The sequence below is a fragment of the Solea senegalensis genome, linkage group LG1, assembly GCF_019176455.1.
Source record: "Solea senegalensis isolate Sse05_10M linkage group LG1, IFAPA_SoseM_1, whole genome shotgun sequence".
NCBI lineage: Eukaryota > Metazoa > Chordata > Actinopteri > Pleuronectiformes > Soleidae > Solea > Solea senegalensis.
Window position 1 is genome coordinate 40,543,910 of NC_058021.1, and position 19,960 is coordinate 40,563,869.

Sequence of the window (19,960 nt, forward strand, 5' to 3'; positions counted from 1 at the left end):
CAGCCTAAAAGCACAAGCTATCTCACACCTCAGTGAGCCACTTAATTGCCCACATCCACATCAAAAGCTTAATGTACACTCCCTTCACTCCCCCACACATAAAGCTACAGGAATCAAATGGTGTATAACTAATACGATTGATTTTGACCAGGCGATATGAATAATATGGCAACTGCGTTTCACTACTCAGTGCTACTCAGGGGCATTCACTGAGACCCATGCTTCCTTTATGAGCTTCTATTTATTGTGCTTTTAATGATGCACGATTGGCAACGTGTCCTGGTGCCCATTATCATCAGAAGGATGTGCTTATTCTAATCTGCAGATATCACCATAATTATGCCCAGAATCCACAGGGGCCAAATAAGCATTCCATTTCCACTGGTAGCATGCCACCTGTAAGTGCTATCCCTTCAGACATGCACAATGACAGGGTGACAGGTCTTTTGGTCAAGAGTATATTTGTGTATAATGTTTTCAGTATCGTCTCTCCTCATTTTACTTCATCCGCCTGTTGTCCTCGTCTTTGTCAAGCTGGCCATTTCTGTTTCTTTATCCTGGCTGACTTTGTTTCTTTCCCTTGTCTCACATGCTCTTGATTAACCTTTCCCTTTCTCAGTCAGCAACACACTCAAGCACAACCCTCCTACCTTTATCTTCCATTCCTTCCATCCCACTCCCTACATCCCCAAGCTTCCAACCCCTCCCAGCACAAATTCCTAACCTTTGGTCACATGTATCCCTGTGGTATGCATAAATGCAGGCCGATTATCACGCTGGCTGTCTTGTCATAATTATGCATTTTGTCATTTGCTGCCTCTGTAGCTGCTGATAAAAGGGGAGGCTGATTAAGCTGAAGGGAGGCTATTGATTCCTATTGACAGGCCCCTCAAAGCCCTTTAATGAAGGGGGATATAAATGAGGGTTTTTTCCACACTGTTTAATGACTGTGTACAATAAAAGGCCAACATTCTCTAAAAGGGATATGCATCATTCACCATGTTGCACAGGGGACACTTTCAGTTATAGGGAAGTTAAAGAGCAATAACTGAAAAGCGGAAGGGTGGGAAGAAAAGGCATGTCGAGATGTCACTCAGGTCAGATCAAATGATCCTCCACACAATTTAGAGAGGTGTAAGCTTGGTCAAGTGAATTTCTTAAACAAAAAAAGAAAAAAGCATTGTGCCAAGTGTTATTTCCGAGTGGCATTTTACTGATAAACAGCTCACTGTGATGTCTCGATTCCAAACAACTAGTCCCACTGTCTTACCTCCCGTGTCTCTCCTCCCCAGCAGTCAGATGACTCCCAGTAACCACGATCGGATACAAAGGCTGAGGCACGAGTTCCAGCAGGCCAAACAGGAGGATGATCTGGAAGACCATCGGCACACCTACAGTTTCGACCAGTCTTGGGTGAGTGTCCATCAGAACATCACTCAGCTGCTGCCTCTGAAACACACCAGTTATCTCCAGAACCACCAGCTGCCTCTTTATTTGTGTAATTATTTACATGTGACCTGACCTTATTTTAGCTGGGCACTTTTCTTTAATATGGCATAATAAAATATTTGTTTTTAGAAACAGGCTGTAACAAATTAACACTTGAATTCTTCTTGGAACCATATCTTATTCAGTAATGATTACCATTAGTATTTTATATATTTGATCATACACAGAAAGTTGACATGGTTTCGTTCGAAAGATGTTTGTGGTTTAAAAAATGAGGTCAAGTAAATTCCTGCGTTATTCCTAGGAGATTTTACAGTATTTATTTATTTAGCTGTAGCAGACTACAGCTAAATAGTGTCATGATTTCCCAAAAGTGACTACATTAACAACAGTGATGCATGTGAAAGTAATTGGAACACTGGAAGAGGCCCAGAATAACACCGCTAGGCACTGGTTACATGAAACATAAGAATTGTGTGACACCATCTGACACTTTGATGCTTGCACTGAAGACAGAATTTTACAAAATGTACTCTGAGAAAGTAGTTTAAACCCTGTTTACTGTCACATCTCCAGCTAGACAACGGCAGCACAAAGATGATGCAATTGGAGTTCCAAATTCAATGCTGGAATTAAAGTTGGAAAAACATTCAAAACCATTATTTGAAAAAAGCTACACCACCTGCTTTCAGATGTCCAGACATGTTACTGAAATTGGTCGGAGAGGCTGTATGTGAGAACTCAAATGTGTGGAAAAGTTGAACTAAACGTTCTCTGGAACTTCCCTGGTCAAATCTCTGGATACGATCCAGGTGAGCCCATGTGACAACACAGTAAAAACAGATAATTATCAGAGAGTGAATGGGCGAGTGTCCTACGTGCTCAAGCCAGACGCCATCCCATGCCTAGATATTCTGGATATTCTGTTGCTGTTGTGAAAGCGTCTGACCCAGACAATTCCCCCCTGCATTGTCATTATGTGAATATGTCCACACCCAGTTTTCCAAGTGTTCTTATGGAATTCATTATGTGAAAACAGCTTATGTTAGTCACATCACTATAACACTTTCTTTCAAATGTCATAAAGCGTAAGGAACAACTTACTTCATACATACCTTGATTGATCTGTAGCAACAATGAGCTTTACTCCTCATTATTGGAGAAAATGTCATCAAGTTAATTCCTTTAATTGAAGTTAACAATAACAAACACACATTACTCCATCATTTTACATACCCTGTGGTTGACTCTTTTTCAATCTTCCGTTGTTTTTATATTATACTATTCAATAAAATATGAGTAATCAAAGAAGAACAAATCAGAGGCCAAATAATAAGGTAAAATAATGAGGGAGACGTTGTTTTGTCATGTGACATTTTAAAACTGATTTTGCAGTTTGCTAAATTGTGGCTAAAAGTATCATCAGAATTATTATCAGAAAAATGATCAAAGTTATCTTTTGCCTTATTTTTTCTGCTGTTTAAATACATATGTGTCAGATATAATAGCACATTTCCCACTGGGTTCGTGTCTTTAGCCCAAAAGCTCTTTATTTGCTCTGGATTAACGTCAGTGTTAGTTCTACTGTTGGCTGAAAACCACTGGAAGCTGAATATCTTAATCTCTCTCTTCCTTTTGTCAGACTGAGACATTAACTGTTTGTTCAGAACTCAGTAGTCTCACTCTGTCTCTCATCTGAGCCTCTGAGCTCCTAATTGCTTGTCATTGTTGACATTGTTGAGCATACCCCTGCTATTCCACGGGTAAGAAGATATAGGGCCAGCCTTGGAGTATTGAAGTCTGTTTTATTAGCCCTGTTTCATGTTATTTTAGTTCTGAACAAGTATTCACAATGGCAGAGCTTGTTAGGAAAGATTCAGAAGTGCTCATGATATGTGTTGACACTGATTAGATGAACTTGAGGGAAATCCTGCGTTTGTGTCACCTACAAGCAAAACGGATATAGCTCTTATTTTTAGATAGATGGAGCAATCATTGAAATGTGATCAAAAGGAGGCAAAAAATATGAGGTGTTGTGTTTTGTGGAGATTTTGAGGTTATTATTAATAAATGTACATAGATGCAGGAACAATAGACAAAATCCCCCCAAAAACATACAGTCTTAAGTGTACACTTTCAAATTCATTTTGAAAGTCAGTGATACCTTCAGAAATCATGTCGGACAAGAGTCCGTGGTGTAGTGGTTAGCACATCTGCTATACACACAGAGGGTCCAGGGTTCAAGCCCCAGTGGAATCAAGGCTGCCCCTTAACAACGTGCACATTACTCCCCATGTGCACTACACACTGCTGGTGTATAACAATGATGGGATAAATGCAGAGGTCTAATTCTCTGATTCCCCCGACCACCCCAAAAAGGTCTAATTTTGTGTCATCAGTAACATTTTTATTAGGAGTTGAGTTCTGACTCACACTAAAAAAACAGCCTGTCAAGCTGAGTTAGCTTCTAAACTATGTCAGACAGTTTTGATACATGGAATTCACTCATTGCTGAATTTCGTGTAAATTATTTAATGTTCAAAGTTTTAAAAAGTAACTGTAAAGCAGATGTACGATGCTAAGTGAGGCAGCAAATGCCTCCAACATTAAAATCTGCAGAGCTGTGCTTGTGTGTGTGTTGTCGTCGTTGCCACAGAATACTCAAGGTTACATCATAATAGCCTCCACACCAGATGTCTCAAACTTGTGGCCCTCCAATCTATTTAATACGGCCCACTGATATCAAGTTCTATTTTTTTTTGTAAGTTTAATTTTTGTCTTTTATTTAAAGATTAATTTAGCATCTTGAATATTTTTTTATTGTAAGCTATACATATACAGTATATTGTTCCATTTCAAACACTTTCAAAAAGACCAGACTAGACGTATAGCGGCACCCAGGTCACCTGAGTTTGAGACCCCTGCTCCACACACTCCAGGAGCATTATTTATATAATAGATATACCAAATATTTCCTTCTTCACTGTTGTTTCATAGGGAGTTTGCACTGGAAGTTAGAGGGACCTGAATGTACAGGATTTTATATTTTTACACTAATTAACAGATGATGAAAAGACAACTAAAAAAAATGTTCCATTGCCCAACTTTATTGTTGTTTTTGTTTCAGTGCAGAACAAAATAATGACTAATAAGGAACAGGTAGAGTGGCATAGGGCTATTTCTCTGTGATGATCCCAGGTTGTCTCTGTGGTGTCAAAAACTTAGCTCAGGTACGCCTGTACTGACAATTGTGAGGTCAGTCCTCAAACCAAGGCTCCTCCTCAATGAAATAATGACTAGGACACGAGAAGCCCTGTCTATCATGTAGCCCCAAGTACACAATTAGAGCTGGCATGTTTTCTCTCCCTCCCTAACTGCTGCTCCGTGAGAGGGGATTTCCAGATGTTCATCATAAAATGCTGTGCATTTTCCAAAGAGTTGGCTTTTTCTCTTTCACTCTTTGTCTGCAGCAATAAAATCAATTTGAGCTGTTTGGTTTGAGGACCAATGAGCATGACCACACAGAGGAGTTTGAGCACCATGCTGGTACCTTGGATCAAAGACCCCAACCAGCAGCTTGTAAAATCTTTATTTCTGTGGATGTCTTTGAATGAAGTATTATTTTATCTCCTGAAACCAAGATGCATGCATCTACAAACATTTGCTTTGTTTTCACAAACTGATTATCCTGAGTGTGGTGCTTTCATGTTGGTGGTTATTTTGTTGGCATTCTGTTCTCTTTCCGTGATCGTGTGGAGAATTAGTCACTTTCAGCTGCAGTCACTTGACTTATCAGATGCTAAGGGTTGGAATTATGGCAACGCAGCACAGCAGAGCTGTATCTTAGGCCCTGATCATACCTGGTTTTAATACCTGTGTAAGGTGATCTGATCGCAAGTGGCTAGGTGTGAACACACCCAGGACACATGGAGAGAACATGAGATACAATCACTAGGACCACATACAACCGAGATGGTTTGTATCACATGTAGCATTCTATCAGCAGTATGAATACAAATGTGTCATTGGCCACGTTATAGGATCATTTACTCAGCTGACCTGCAACAGTTTATTAATCGGGGCACGGACCAGTATCAGGCCTTGGACTGGGCTGAACCAGGCCACAGATCAAAGCATCATAATTTGTTGCCTCAAAATGTGAATCTGTGATTACACAGCACAAATTCATTTATATCCATTTAAAAGTAGTAAATCAAAAACCGATATAGTATGAACTTCTTTATTCTGGAAAACAGGGGCAGGGCTCGCATTGATGCTGAGTTAAGTGTTACTTTCTGTGTTTTGTACAGCAGTTAAGGCTGAATTAAGCTGTTATTCTGCTTTACACTGTTATCTCTAGTGTCCCCACTCCCCCACTGGCCTGCTGAAACTGCTGTCCACTCATTGTAATCAAAAAGAGTGGGAATCCATATAATAATGAACCAAAAACTATTGGTGGACTTCTCAGTGTTTCACCTACACTGATTTGTTTTAGACAAATCCACGTGTTTATTTTCAGGGAGTAGACATAAGACTGACATCACAAGTGGTCACCAAATGCAATATTAACCAATCGCCGTCTTGTCTTTAAATGTTATAATTTAAAGACAAAGAGACTGCTTTGCTGTTACTTACTCGTTGCATCGCTTAAAAATCTCATTAAAGTCTTACAAGACTCACTATGTTTGTGAGCAACTCTCACAGGACTTGTGTGTGTGTGACATGCTGATATTATGGTGTCAGAAAGACTTCACTTTATATTTACTATGTCAAACATGTCAACAACAAAAAAAACTGTGGTGCATTAAAATGAAAAGAACAAAAAACATACAAAACCTTCTCTGTTTGTTTATGAAATATCTGTTTGAAGGTTCGCAGTGGCAGATTTGGCTTATTCTAATTTGTAGCTCAAAATGAATGTCTATATTAAACAAAGAATTGTAATGTATTAATCCTATGGAGACATGCAACCCCCAAAACAAATGCATATACAGTCTGCATACACATCCAGCAGATTTATTGCTCTCAATTTGTGGAGCGATACCAGGCTGCGATAACAAGTACTGTTGGTTGATAATTAGAACAGTTTGTTTACATCCATCCACTCAGATATATTACCTGTAAAGAATTAGACTGGATTTGGGAGTCCTGAAGTGATATGGTGATAACAGCCCAAACTCTGATTCAGCCTGTTTTCCTGGTCTCTGGCCCAGGGAATGGTTGACCACACCACTTGCTCTCAGATGGATACTCTGCCCAGAGCTGCACACCCTAGCGACCACAAATGGACTCTGTTTGCTTGTAATAAATTGGCGGAATTGGGTCGGCACAGGGACCTGAAGAGAGAGCCATTATCCAGCTGGGCTTTTGTCAGGATGTGGTGTTTCACTAGCATTCTCTCACTTTCTTTTCATTCACTCTGCCCATTAGCAACATAAATGTCTTCCAGATGCCTGTTTGTGAAACGCACTGCTGTTCTCTTAAAGAATCTGTTCCCTATAACCATAGCATCATGAGGAATGTGGGAGGTAAAACCACATGACAGTACTGACCCATCACAGAAACCTGGTTTGATAACTGTCTGACCAGATAAACATTACATCTTGGCTGCCTTGCTCATGATTTGAACTTTTGAAGCTCAGCTTCCTCCCAGCTGCTTTCTGTATTTTTTTTTTCATAGCTGCGAATAATTTTTTATAATTATCTTCTCTCCTGGCTCACTGCCTGCAAATGCTCCCATGTTTAAACAGGTGCAGAAGTCTGTTTTTTCCTTCCTTACTGCTTTGTCTGTGACCACCAAGGAAACAAGAGAGGGATAAAAGTGTGCTGTATTGACATCATTTTTCACATTATTGGATAAAAACGAACGCGGACGTCTCTTTGATTTGATTTCACCAAATGTCAGGTTTTTATATGGGATTGTATTCCAGGCCTAACATGGAATAATCTGATTCTCCTTCCCCGGATAATGCCATTACACTGACTGATTTTCCTCTCCTCAATATTTCTCATGAGTTGTGCTTGGCATGGTTTCGTCCACCTCAACGGAAGCATCACGCAATCCCCGGAATCCTCACCACTTCCTCTCAGATCTCACTGAAAACTTTCAGTATGTGTGACTAATTTATTTTCCAACCACCACATTTAGCCCCCATAAAACAATTCCTCTGATTCCCTCACAGTTCATCTGATATTCGTTATGTTCACTACTGTCTCCAAACTGGGGGAAACGTGTTGTTGCAGCAAAACCTGAAACATATGGGGCCAATTCACTTCACCCACATGGAATACTATTATGTTTTTAAGACTTGGAGGGCTTGAGAAAGGACTGGCTATTGATGCTGAGTGAAATGTAATGGCACTGTTATTACAGCTGCCCAAGAGAGGAGGGAAACAACCATTTTAACAACACAAGACGTTTCCAAAAGGACGCTTTTGCTGTCAGCCTCTCTGCACACCTACACACCTCTACTCCATCAAACCATTCTCTAATATACCATTACTGCTGTCCTACCAACCAGCCCCACAAGCAAACACACACAGGTTTACAAAGGTCTCTTTTTAAAGAAACACAGGTTTCCTTTTAGCTTTGAAACTTGGCGGACCAGTAAAATACAACATACAAATACAAAATACTATACATACACGTTTGCCCTATTTCTGGATGTATTCCAGTAAAGTGATTGAGAAATATTTATACTCTAGTCATTATAGCATTACTAAAAGAACAAATCTAATGGCGGTCTAAGGCTTTTGCATATAACTGTATAATAATATACACATTGGCATACATTTATGCATTCAAACAGTCCACACTCCACCCCATCTTTTCTGCATTACTGTCCGAGTCTCATGAAAACTGACACTCGGTCAAGCCACATTTACGACACCTCCTCGCCTCGCCTCTCCTTAATTGGCTTGTCATGTTCCTTCATCAGCCTGCTCGTTAGCAGTTTGCGGTGTTGAGGGAGATGATATCTCCATGTCAACCACACAAGTGATCAGATAACAAGCACACATACGCGCTGGTACAGAATCGTGATGTGCAGTCGAGTTTCACACAGATCAGTGGAATAAACAACATATAGTACTGTTCTGCAGTCATTTTCCAACTCCAAGAAATTTCAGTAACACTTTGACATAGAAACATGGCAAAGAAACGCAGTGAAAATGTACATGTTGTCTTATTTCTAGTGTATTTTCCATTTATCAGCTTGATAATAAGAATATCTGTGGATAGATATTGCAAGGCAATCACCATACCTGGTAGTATTTGATTGAATGTGATATTATGGTACATAATATCCTGTACAGTGTGTTATTTTAGACCATTTGACCACACTGTTGTTAAGAAATTGGTTCAAAATGAGTTGTCTGGCATTCTAATGAATGATTTCAGTAAATTATGCCTTTTAACAAAATTACCAGGGGGTTTTTCATCAACTGGCGCAGGTGCATTTCTCTGTGTCATTGTCATCATGGACTCACACCCACTAACAACCTGTTCCCTGAGGGCAGCCCAAAACAGCAGGAGGCTTCACACTGTCAAACCACCTGCTGCGCTGAGGGACATTTATTCCATCATCTAAGTGTGTGTGTGTGTGTGTGTGAGTGGGCAAACAAGCATGCTTTGGTTTGCAGTTAATCACTGCATGGATCCAAAGACCGAAATGTTTGCCTTCATGTCTCTGTGTGTTACTTTGTCTTAACTATGTGCATCTTGTTTGATTTGTGTGACATTACAGGTGAGTAATGGGACCGAGACGCAGAGCGGACGTCATTCCATAACCGTTGAGACTCAGGCTCAGAAACAGCAGCAAGAGGACAGAGACGGTTTCCAACAAGCACAGAGACAGTACAGCTCCCTGCCGCGGTGAGAAATTCCTCCTCCTCTGCCATCTTTATTCCACGTCTGTCTCCATACCCAGTCTGTGACTTATCACGTTCATCCTGCCCTTTCTCAACCTCCTCAGTTGACTTTTTTGATTTCCATCAATTTCTTTCCCTAACACCTTTTTTTTTCCTGCATGATGTCTTTAGGGTATCTCTTTTGCTACAAAGTCAACCATCACAAGGCCACTTTCAATTCATATTTATACTTTCAAATGATTTGTAGAAAAACTCTTTGAAACATATATATATATATATATTTATTTTTAAGTGATTGCTTGGATTTGTTTGAACGATATTCCGCTTCAGTAAGTCAATGTTGACCCTGAGGAAGTAGTGACTTGGTCACATGCATCAACTCCCCTGTCACAGCTTGAACATTGTGGTTTTAAAAGAAATTGGGTTGAGAAATATAGACATCGTTGTTTATTGCCTCCATCTTCTTATGATCCCTTGGCATATTTGTCAAAAAAGATGCCAAGACAACTTAAATCTTACACATGGAGGCCTTGAGGGTTTATTTGAATTCCCTACCATCACTTTATTAAGTGTCTTTACCCGTCCTCTGAAGCCTCCTCATCACATTTTATTCACTGAATATTGCAAAGCCAGCCACTGCAGGTGAGCAATTTCCATATTTTACGCTTTAAATGTTTAAAAAGAAAGTCATTGAAGGTACTAATTCTATTGGGGTTTGCCAGTCGAATCAGTTGTTGGTGTTCTCTATGAAAATTCATTTTTCTTTTTTTCATAGACAGTAGATTATGATGCAGTATTATTTTTAACAGGATTGTGACCACTGTTCAGCAGAATGTGTCGTGTGTAACAACTTTTTCTGGCAAACAAAAGCTAGAAGATATATTATACAGAATACCTCCCCCTCTCTCTTTCACTCCGATTTATCACAGACATTCTCACAAAGCTCGCTTAAAGCTCACCTGATGATGATGATGATGTGTAATGATGTGGTTCGGGTTCTCACCTGAGAGACCAGCATGAAAGAAAGAAGTGCTCAGTCTGCAGCTGCTTTTGGGGACTGGAATGTTACCAAATGTGCACTGAACTCTGAACACTGGGATTGGATTGAAATAAACACAATTCATGAACTATTTCATTATTTAATATTTCATTTTTTTCCCACATTATGAAATGTGAAACATGTTGAAAGTAGCAGTACGGTAACAGCTTTGCCAATGTGCTAAATATGTGTATATACAGTACAGTATGTGTGTGTGTACCTGCATTTGTTACCTCTTTAGGACCTTTTCTGACATTGACACTGACCTTGCCAGGACCAGTTGTCCTTATGGAAGCCAAAACCTGGTCTGAGGAACTAGTTAAATTTAACATTAATATTTGAATTGTGGTTAGGTTAAGGCTGTGAAAAAGGAATTGAAAGTCAGTGTAGTGTCCTAAGAAGAAGAGCTGTGCAAACCTGTGTGCATGTGCATGTGCAAGTGCTGTCTTTTCATTCTCTTATTCTCTTGGCCAGAGTAGTTCTGTTCCCCTGTGATTTCACTCTGGACCTCCACCTCCTTCATAGCTATCACATTTTTTCCTCTGCGGTCTCTGGACGGCCTCAGCTGGGTCGATTGAAGCATGTTCCTGTCTAAGGCTATGGATTTGTGATCCTCGTGGACCCGTAATCAATGTGGCCTGTATAAGCCAGATCAATCTATGCATTCCCTTCATAGGTGTTATATGCTGGTATCTCATGTGATGTGACAGTTGTCTCAGGACCTCCCTCCCTCCTCGCAATTGCTTCTCTTGGGAAAGTCGTCTGACAGGCCAGAAAGCCAGACGAGGGTGGCCTTTGATATGCATTCCTCTCATAATCTCATAGTGCCTTTTAGCCAAGACATGCTTGGGCTCAGGCTTGACCTTTGACATTAGCTAAGGCATCTTAGGGGCAGTTCACAAGCAGCATGTTTTGCACGCACAAATACAAATTATTTTCAATGAAAATTCATACAAAAGCACCAATCAATTTTTCTCTTTTTGATTTTCTTCCCTTAGTTTAATGCTTTAATCAATTCAGTGAAGCTGCAGCAACTTCAGTCGTCTCAGCGGCTCCCAAGCTTTGGTTCCTTAGTAACGATGGATGCACCTCTGAGTACTTCCACGTGTTTTTCAAGCCTTTTTAGATTCTGTGTCAGACCCAGATTAATAACCATAGTTCCCTTCATTTAGAAACCACTTCTTTTTTGGAAGTTCTTCATCCTGTCATTCTCGTCCAAAACAGGAAGCCTAAGCAGTGAGCCTTTCAGCTAAAAGGGGACCACCACCTCCAAACACACACACAATATTCTTCCAAAAGAGCTTCCAGAAGAAGCCACGGTTACTGGTTATCTGATCACAGCCCGGCTTAGCTCCCTGTCTGGCATGCGAGGACTAGAAGAGAACTAATGAAGGCTTGTTGTTGGAACAGGATTAGCGGAGACAGGCAGTGGAGAGCGAGAGGGGCTGGGAGAGGAATGAGTGTGTTAGTGGGAAAGAGAGACCACTGATTAGCTTGAAAGAGACACACACACACAACCACACACACATGAATGTGGTCAAGATAAAGCTCTTAACTTTGGCCAGAGTGAACTGCTGTTCTTGGCAGCTCTTGCATTCCTCAGCCAAAACTACGAAAACATTATTCAAGGTTTGTTAGAAATGTATTTTTTTTTTTTTTTTCCATTCCCCATTGGAAGCATTTGTTTTTATTTTTCATCAAATCGTTTTGTATCTGAGCATGTGTGTGTGCTTTCTCTTCCTTGTAAACTCTGATTCTTCCCAGCTGTTTTTGAGAAGCACGCGGCGGCCACAAATCGTTCTGCGAGCCAACTTCCTGGCTTTGTTTGTTATGATCTGTCATTCTAAATTTACCCCACTCTTTGGCATGATGTATTTTCCCATCTCCTCCCTCTGTAAATGCAACTAATCTTCTTAGTGACATATTCTGGCGCAGGACTAGAGGTGATAAGACAACTAGCTCCTCTGATGCATCAATCACGATTACATTCCTGTGGAACGACGCCATCTCGGCTCTTTCCTCTTTACCACCAAATCATTTCCCCCTTCTTCTGTTCTTTAAAAGCACAAGTTCATTTTGGAAGTACAGATTGCTACCCCATGCAACAGGCATCTCGGGTTTTAAAACGAGTGGCTCCCCTATGAGCAGTGCTGGCTGCTGTACGCCAAACCGGGGTGTAAACGCATGGCGGCTCGCCCAGACATGGAGCATGTGGTGGGGCTTTCTCTCTCTCTCTGCAGTCTGGTCCTACAGCTGCCTCTCTGCCAATTACTGAATGTAAGAACGTTATGAATTTGAGCAACACATGTACAGTAAATCAATGCATGCACACTGGCCCAGGAATGCATACAAGCAGACCCAAGCTCATGCACTTGCAGCTCCTCCTCTTCCCATAGATGCTGAGTGCATTTACAAGAACAGCTTTGTCTTTACCTGTTGATTTTCCAACTATGTAATGTCTGTGCTCTCAAAGAATGAGCACAGACCTGTGGAGTTATGTCCATATTTCTGACAATTGTCAAAATTGCTCATACTGTATCCCAGTCTAGCAGCAACGCCCATGTTGCTCAGCTCATGTATGGCTCTACTCTCCCATCTCCAACCGTCAGTCTGTGAGATGATAACTGGGTGAAAAGTAATCCTCAGATAACCAGGCTGTTATTGTATTTACAAATGTTATCATTTAATTCTTCACCATAACAGTTTGTCATTTACATTCAATGGGCTGTTTGCACATTCTTGCAGGGCTGCAGTAACTTTATGAAAGTTAAGCCATTTGCAGACACAAACTCTAGGTAATGTGACAGTTGCAGCAGGACACTGTCTGGATTAAACGCGCTCACAACACCGTTGGTGCCTGTCTTGACCATATAGGCAAGACGCCCACCCATTAACTCACTGTGAATCCACCAGCATTTGTCCTGCAGAGAGTATAGGGACGCTGGCAGGAGTCATGTTGAAACTTAAAGCCGCTCTGAGATTGCAGTTCAGTGCACATCTGAAAGAAGCTTGTAAAGTTTATTTTGCCTTTGTCACAACTACTTTCATTCGCTCATTATATATTTACAGTGAACAGATTGTTTGAAGCGGAGATGACTGTGCTGAACTGCTGCAGATGAATGGCTCTTTTCACTCTCCTTATCTTCATATTCAACTAACTCTGGGGCCATCAAAAACTTCACCAACCCACAGATCTGGAGTTCCTTCTTGTAGCTTTTGTTGCTACTTACGTAGTTTTTGCTGTGATATTTATCCTTCATACCAGCTGAAAATAAAGCTTTGGACAATTTATTCTTTTGAATGTATAATTTTCACTTTAGGCAGTCACACAGTCTGCCACTGCCAAGGTTTTAGTTCAAAAGAAAATGCTTTTTTTTTGGAAACGTTCATTTCTCTGTTGTATCTTGTGTTTCTGGAATGAGACTCAGTCAGCTAAGAAATCCAGGCATTTCTTGGACTAAAAGCATGCTGGGCCTCTGTCTGTAAACTCAAAAGCCTTTTGAGCACATAGTGAGGCAGTGAGGTGTGAATGGGATTTCTCTTAGCACCCTTGATGCAGAGGGCACTGTCACAGGTCTTCCATGGCATGCCGGCCTTAATGGATCCTAAAAATGGAAAAGCAAACTTAACACTTAAGCTCAAAAGCAGGCAGTTCCCACTGATGGCTTTATGGTTTCTGAGAAAGGGAGCAGGCACGGTGCAAGGCATACATGTGGGCTAATTCTCTGTATGAAAGATGTGTTATCTCAGGCTGTTGTGTCATTGCTTGTCAAGTGGTTGCACACCTTGTATTAAACCTGTATTCAAATGTGTTAATGTATTTAGGATGATTTTGTTTTTCCTTTTAGGGATGCTGGACTGGATATCAGGAAAAAAATAAAGTAAAATCAGCAAATAAAGCAAAAAGATGCAGCAAATGAACAGGAGCAGTGCTGGATTCAACCTGTCAACCTTTTGTGCACTTTAAATTTGTGAAGTTGACAGACTATATCTGATCCCCATAATGCCCAGTTTGGAAATGTTTTACATTATTCCAGACCTGCAGTATCCTGACATCTTCAACTTCCTGATTAACTTCCATTCATCTTACTTCAGAGAGTCACTGAAAGTTTACAATCTGCAATCTGGCTTTGTGACAAACATTAAACTCTGGTGTCTACCAGCTAAAGATAGAGTTGTTTTAATATAAATAATTGCTGTGTTGACGTTGCTAGCTCTTGGTAAATCTACTGTAGTCGTTTTTTGGCCCATTACATCTCTCTGGATCTGTGGGGGATGCAGTAAAACGCTCTCCTGTTAGCCTGTCTCCAACTGTGTCGGCATTCTGGGGCACAACATCTACAGCCGTCAAATAGATGAGTTGTCTGACATGTTGCAGATTTATGTGTCGTCTATGTCTAGTTGGCACATGTACAGACATGAACAGCGTCATTCCCTGCCAGAGGGAGTTTCCTTGCTTGTGTGACGTCAGCTACCCGAGCTCTATATCATGTAAATGCTTCACTAAGCAAAGATGGCGGGTTGTAAAGAGATGTGCTCCATAGCTACAATGTTATACTATGCTGCTTATGTTTGACATGCTACGGCAGCAAAGAGAACGACTTGTAACTGGAAGGTTGCTAGTTTGAATCCTTACAGGTGAAGGGTGAATGGCTCCCCATTAATTAGTTTAATCAGACATTTTAATAGACCCCAGCCACATGCAGTATACTCCTGCTGGTCCCAGGCCCAGATAAATGGGAGAGTTGCGTCAGAAACCCCGCCCAAAAAAACTCAAATATCAATATGTGGATCCAATGTGGCGACGTTGACACAAGCTACTTCTTTTCACATGGATTTTCTAGTGGCCTGCAAATGACTGAGTTGGAAAAAATGTCATCAAAAAGAATTTACCAACTGACCAACAAAAGCATGTTCCATTCATACATGTTCTTAATCAACTTTCCCTCAATTTGTACATGCTTGTATTTAACATTTTGTTTTATTTTTTGTTACATCACACATTATAATGGCTAAATCATTCCCAGTTGGTAACATAAGCAATTGGTCTAATTAAAAGAGTGGAAAATGATTGCCTTTTCTGGCATGAGAAAATAAATAAAAGAGATAAAAATGTTGCTTTTAGAAGAGTTGCTCACATTAAACAGCTCACAGCGTCTTCTTGGAAAGCGTCTGCTCATCAAATAAAACCTTAAGTAGACCGTGTCATTTAATAATGAATACCATGAATAAGAATTGTAGGGCGGAAATACATTTGGATAACTATTCAAAAGGGTTTGACCTCTGATTATGTTGTCAGAGAAATTATGAGGAAAAAGTTACCAAATGAACTGTCAGTACTGAAAAGGTGGATAATTGGTTGTCAAGAGAATCAAAGTAGAAAAAAAGACAGACAATTACTTTTCTACGGTGACAACACATTATCACCAGGTTTGACAGCTGCTTCACAAACATTAGTTTTCCTCTCATTGAACTTTTTACTTTTGCCCAAGGTCGACGAGAACATATGAGAACACGAGGATTTAGACATAGTCTTCAGTTCAGCCTGAGCTCTTGGTGCCTTCACCACCCTAATAGTGCTTAAGCTTTTGGCACAATGGAGTTGGAGAGAGAGAGAGAGAGAGAGAGAGTGAGAGAGAGAGAGAGAGAGCTACCTAACTGAAAGGCACATGTTTTTCATCAGCCTGTAGTGGCAGACGTGCATCCACATGGAAAAATATGACTTCTAAAAACGCAGCGATGAACATGTTTTTACTGTTTCGCATGATGTGCAGGTGTTCGGCATCTTATTTTGATTTACTTTCCAATCCAAAAATGTAACCGTGAGTTCCAGGAAGTGCTTTCACTCAGGAATCGTGGAATACGAGGTCATCATGATAGCGTGTGCATTTGTGGAACAGTCGATGTTGCATGAGGTTCTTTCTTCTCTCGGGTCCACAGTGAGTGTGACATGGCAAACCACGCTTTTTAATACACCTTATTTTTTTAAGAAAATGTCATCTGTGGTATTGTCTTGCATTAAAATCCAGCCAACAGCTTTTCTTTGAAATCTTCTTCATCAGAATGACAAAAAACAACCTTGGAAATGTCAATGTGGTCAGTCGACCTCTCAGTAGTTTGGTATATGATGGTTTGAGCTTCTTTGGAGTGCAGGTTTTTGGGATTTAAATCTTTGGCTGTACTTGAAGAAAACATTAGGTATTTGCTTAAGAGAGGTTGATATCCTTTGCACAGAGTTGCTGCTAGTGGATTCCTCCAAAACAGGGACTTTAAACCCCTGAAAAACCTCAGCAGCATTGAATGGTTTATGTTTGGACAGAACCAAAATAGCCTCATGGTTTGTTCCGTTAAGGTTTGGTGAGTAGTTACACTGGTATGGGATGATAATATATCTCTGACTGGACTTTGGCTCTCTGGAAGTGTTAAACATTGATTTTTATTTTTTTTTTGCAGTGTTAAAAAATGTATACAGGATTAGATTTGATGGGGCATGGTGAAAGTTTACTTGCCCAACCAATCTTTTTTTATATAACTGCAGTTTTCTGTGTCTTTCTGCTTTAAACTCTGATAGTGGCATTTTTACCTGCCTGACAAACAACAAAAAATTGTATTTTCCAATGCTATCAAGCCTTTACACATGCATGGGAATAAAAACAACATTTCCACACTTCCTCATTATTCCACTGTTCTCAAATGCATTTAAGCAAATTAATTCTATGCGTCAGGAAAAAAAAGACAGTGGTAGAAGCAGCATCTAGCCATCTATGATAAGCTGCTCAATAATATCAGTGAATAAAAAGAATAAAGAAAAGAAATACCTGGATACAGACAACACTGAAGAAGAGAGGAGAGCTTGACTATTTCAGGAGCTTAAACTTTACAACTTCACTGCTTCAGGACATATTTTGAGATGTCTGTCAGGCAGTTTAAGGTTTTTGAGAAAAGGTTATCTTTGTGTCGTGACAGTTCCAGCTATCTGGCAAAACTTTAAAACGAACAAAAACTTCTGCATTTCTACAAAAAAATGATGATTGTCTGACGTATGCAACTTCATCCATAGATTCGGTACCACAAATTACACACTGGTCCTTTAACTTGTCCTGTTAATCTACTCTGAATTCTGCAATTGTGTTTCAGGAATTACACATTGTATATTCACTTAGTGAATAACCTGTGTTTTTAAATGTGTTTTATACAAAAGTGAAAAGGTATTGTTGTGGATTTTATGAAACAATAATAGGGCAGATTTGCTTTGTTCAATTCTTCCTCTTGTATAAACGTTGATGAAGCTTGTGCAGGGGCAGGCACGCGGACTGATGTTGAGTATAGAACACAGACAATGCCATGAGGCCTGCCATCACTCTGTCTGTGCCGTAAGTGCTCCCGTCTGCGTCGCTGAAAAGGACTTAAACGGAAGAGAGGAGCCATTTTCTTCGGGATGTTTTAACATTTGTGTTTGTTTACAATCTGGAACTAATAGCCCTGTGGGCGTTTCAGGTTTCCTCTGTTTTTGCTGTCCCTTTCATGTCTCTGTGTCACTGGATTCGGTGTGCAGCAAGCTATGACAGATCCCTTTTTGCCACAACCATGTTGTTTTCTGCCGCCACCACATCCCTTTTTTTAATCTCACAAAATGTGGAAATGGTTCTGTTCTCTGCTAAAGTGCAGTTTCCTTTGAATTCCCCTTCTACAGTGCTGACCCAGGGGCCAGTACAGGGGAAAAAAAGCAATCTTTTCTGAACACAGTTAACTGCTGCCTTCTTCCCTTTATACCCAGGTGTTGTTGACGGCGAGTTACTGAGCAGCGAGGCTGACCTCATTACTTTTTTCTTTTTGTCCAGGCCACCTCGTAAGAACGCCGGCACAGCATCCCAGGATTCATGGGAGACGGTGCATGTCCCTGCAGAGAAATTCCAAATGTCCAAGGAGAATCCTCGCTATGTCCAAGGATCGCATAACGGCTACCTGGGAACGTCCAGCTTCAACGCCCGTGCCCTCCTTGAGACGCAGGAGTTGTTGAGGCAGGAGCAGAGACGCAGAGAGCAGGAGGCCAGTAAGGCCGGGCTGCCTCCAGCACAAGAAGCCTCCAGTGGCAGCAACTACGACCACACACATGCCCCTAACTCTGTCCCGGTACAGCCCCCACCTCAATCCAAGGGCCCCTACAGACAGGATGTGCCCCCATCTCCTTCTCAGCTCGCCAAGCTCAGCAGGCTTCAGGGATCTGAGAAAGGGAGGCTATTCTACTCCTGAGAGAGGACCAAGATCCTGGACAGTGGTAGTTTTGAGAGAACAGGACTAATTCTTGCATTAACAGGAAAAATACGAAGAGGGCAATAAGTCTTTCATATAAATAAATATATATATATATATATAATGCTGATTGGGATTGTTGATAGAAAATGTTATATTTAAAAAAAAAAAAAAAAAATAACAGATTTTTTTTTTCAGGATAAGAACCATGATCTTTTTTAACTGTATATATAAAAGAAATTAGTTTAGATGTTTTATCGTCCACCAAGATTGTGCCTTCTAGTCCATTGATTGTTCACATACAGACGTTGAATTCATCAGACACAGCTGAGAGATCGTTGGGTTTGGCCATGACACTGACAGCTATATGACCTGAAAATGAATAGTTTTTTTGTGAGTTGGGTTATATGAGGTATTGACATGTTTTCAGCACGGACTTCACAGAGTAATGCTCGGTCTTTCTGAGATGATGTTTGCCAGCAGGGACACAGTGAGAAACACGTCTTTCCAGACAATCTGAAGTTTGCAGACTGCTCACACTGCCACACCAAAGTCACAAATGATCACATTGGGACTTACTGGTGCAGAAAATACTGAAGTACTCCTGTCTGCTGATTTTGGACTTTTGTGCGGGACGTGAACAGTTTACAAATAAATAGCAGACATTCAGAATTCTTGAGATGTCTTCGACTTCTGCAGGATTTTATGAAGTGAGGTTTTTAGCTCAGTGTCTCCTCGTGTCCCCTGGTCACAGCCAGTGAAGACAGCACACTTGGTGACGTCAGTGCTGAACACGTCATATAACCTCACTTAAGAAAAACACCTGAAGTATCCCTTTAATATCACCATTCCTCAGCACTGCCGTGTCTTTGTACCACTTAGGTCCTGGTAGAGATCTGAAACAATGCTTGTGTGCAGTATTTTTTACTCTTTATGACCAGTTTGTCAGACGATGCTCTACATGTTTATTTGTGTATGTGTGTGTGTGCTGGCAGGATGTATTGACACAGTTTAGAGGTTAGTGTGGAACCAGAACCACCACCACCTCACTTCAGTCCCTGTATGGTTCCTGATTCAACACCATTCCGAGTCCGTGTCCTCCTTCCAACCCCGTCTTGTGCTTAATATGATAATCCTGAATTCTCTGTTGCTTTATCTCTGTTTTTTTTATCCTCTCATTGTCAGTGTCACCAGTGGAGGAAAACAGCTTTAAATCTCTGCTTCACCCACCCAGGAAATCCTGCAGTATAAATGGGGTCAGGTCTGAATGATTAGTCAATGTGCCTTATTAAAAATGAATGAGCCCCATTGTGCTTCTTTGTTGTGATGTGCATTGAGGAGTAAGAAACG

General features: G+C 40.7%; 1 protein-coding gene across 2 annotated transcripts in view; it reads left to right on the plus strand.

Moving 5' to 3' along the window:
* The window catches only part of pard3aa (par-3 family cell polarity regulator alpha, a), a 314,117-nt gene extending 294,481 nt beyond the window's left edge, over positions 1–19,636 (plus strand). The window contains exons 22-24 of one of the 2 annotated variants that reach the window (XM_044031983.1): positions 1,293–1,413; positions 9,195–9,322; positions 18,199–19,636. In XM_044031983.1, coding sequence (XP_043887918.1) covers positions 1,293–1,413; positions 9,195–9,322; positions 18,199–18,610 — 661 coding nt within the window. In that variant the 3' untranslated portion in view covers positions 18,611–19,636. The remainder of the gene's footprint in view (positions 1–1,292; positions 1,414–9,194; positions 9,323–18,198) is intronic. The other variant, XM_044031991.1, reaches the window with a different exon arrangement.
* The last annotated feature ends 324 nt before the right edge of the window (positions 19,637–19,960 follow it).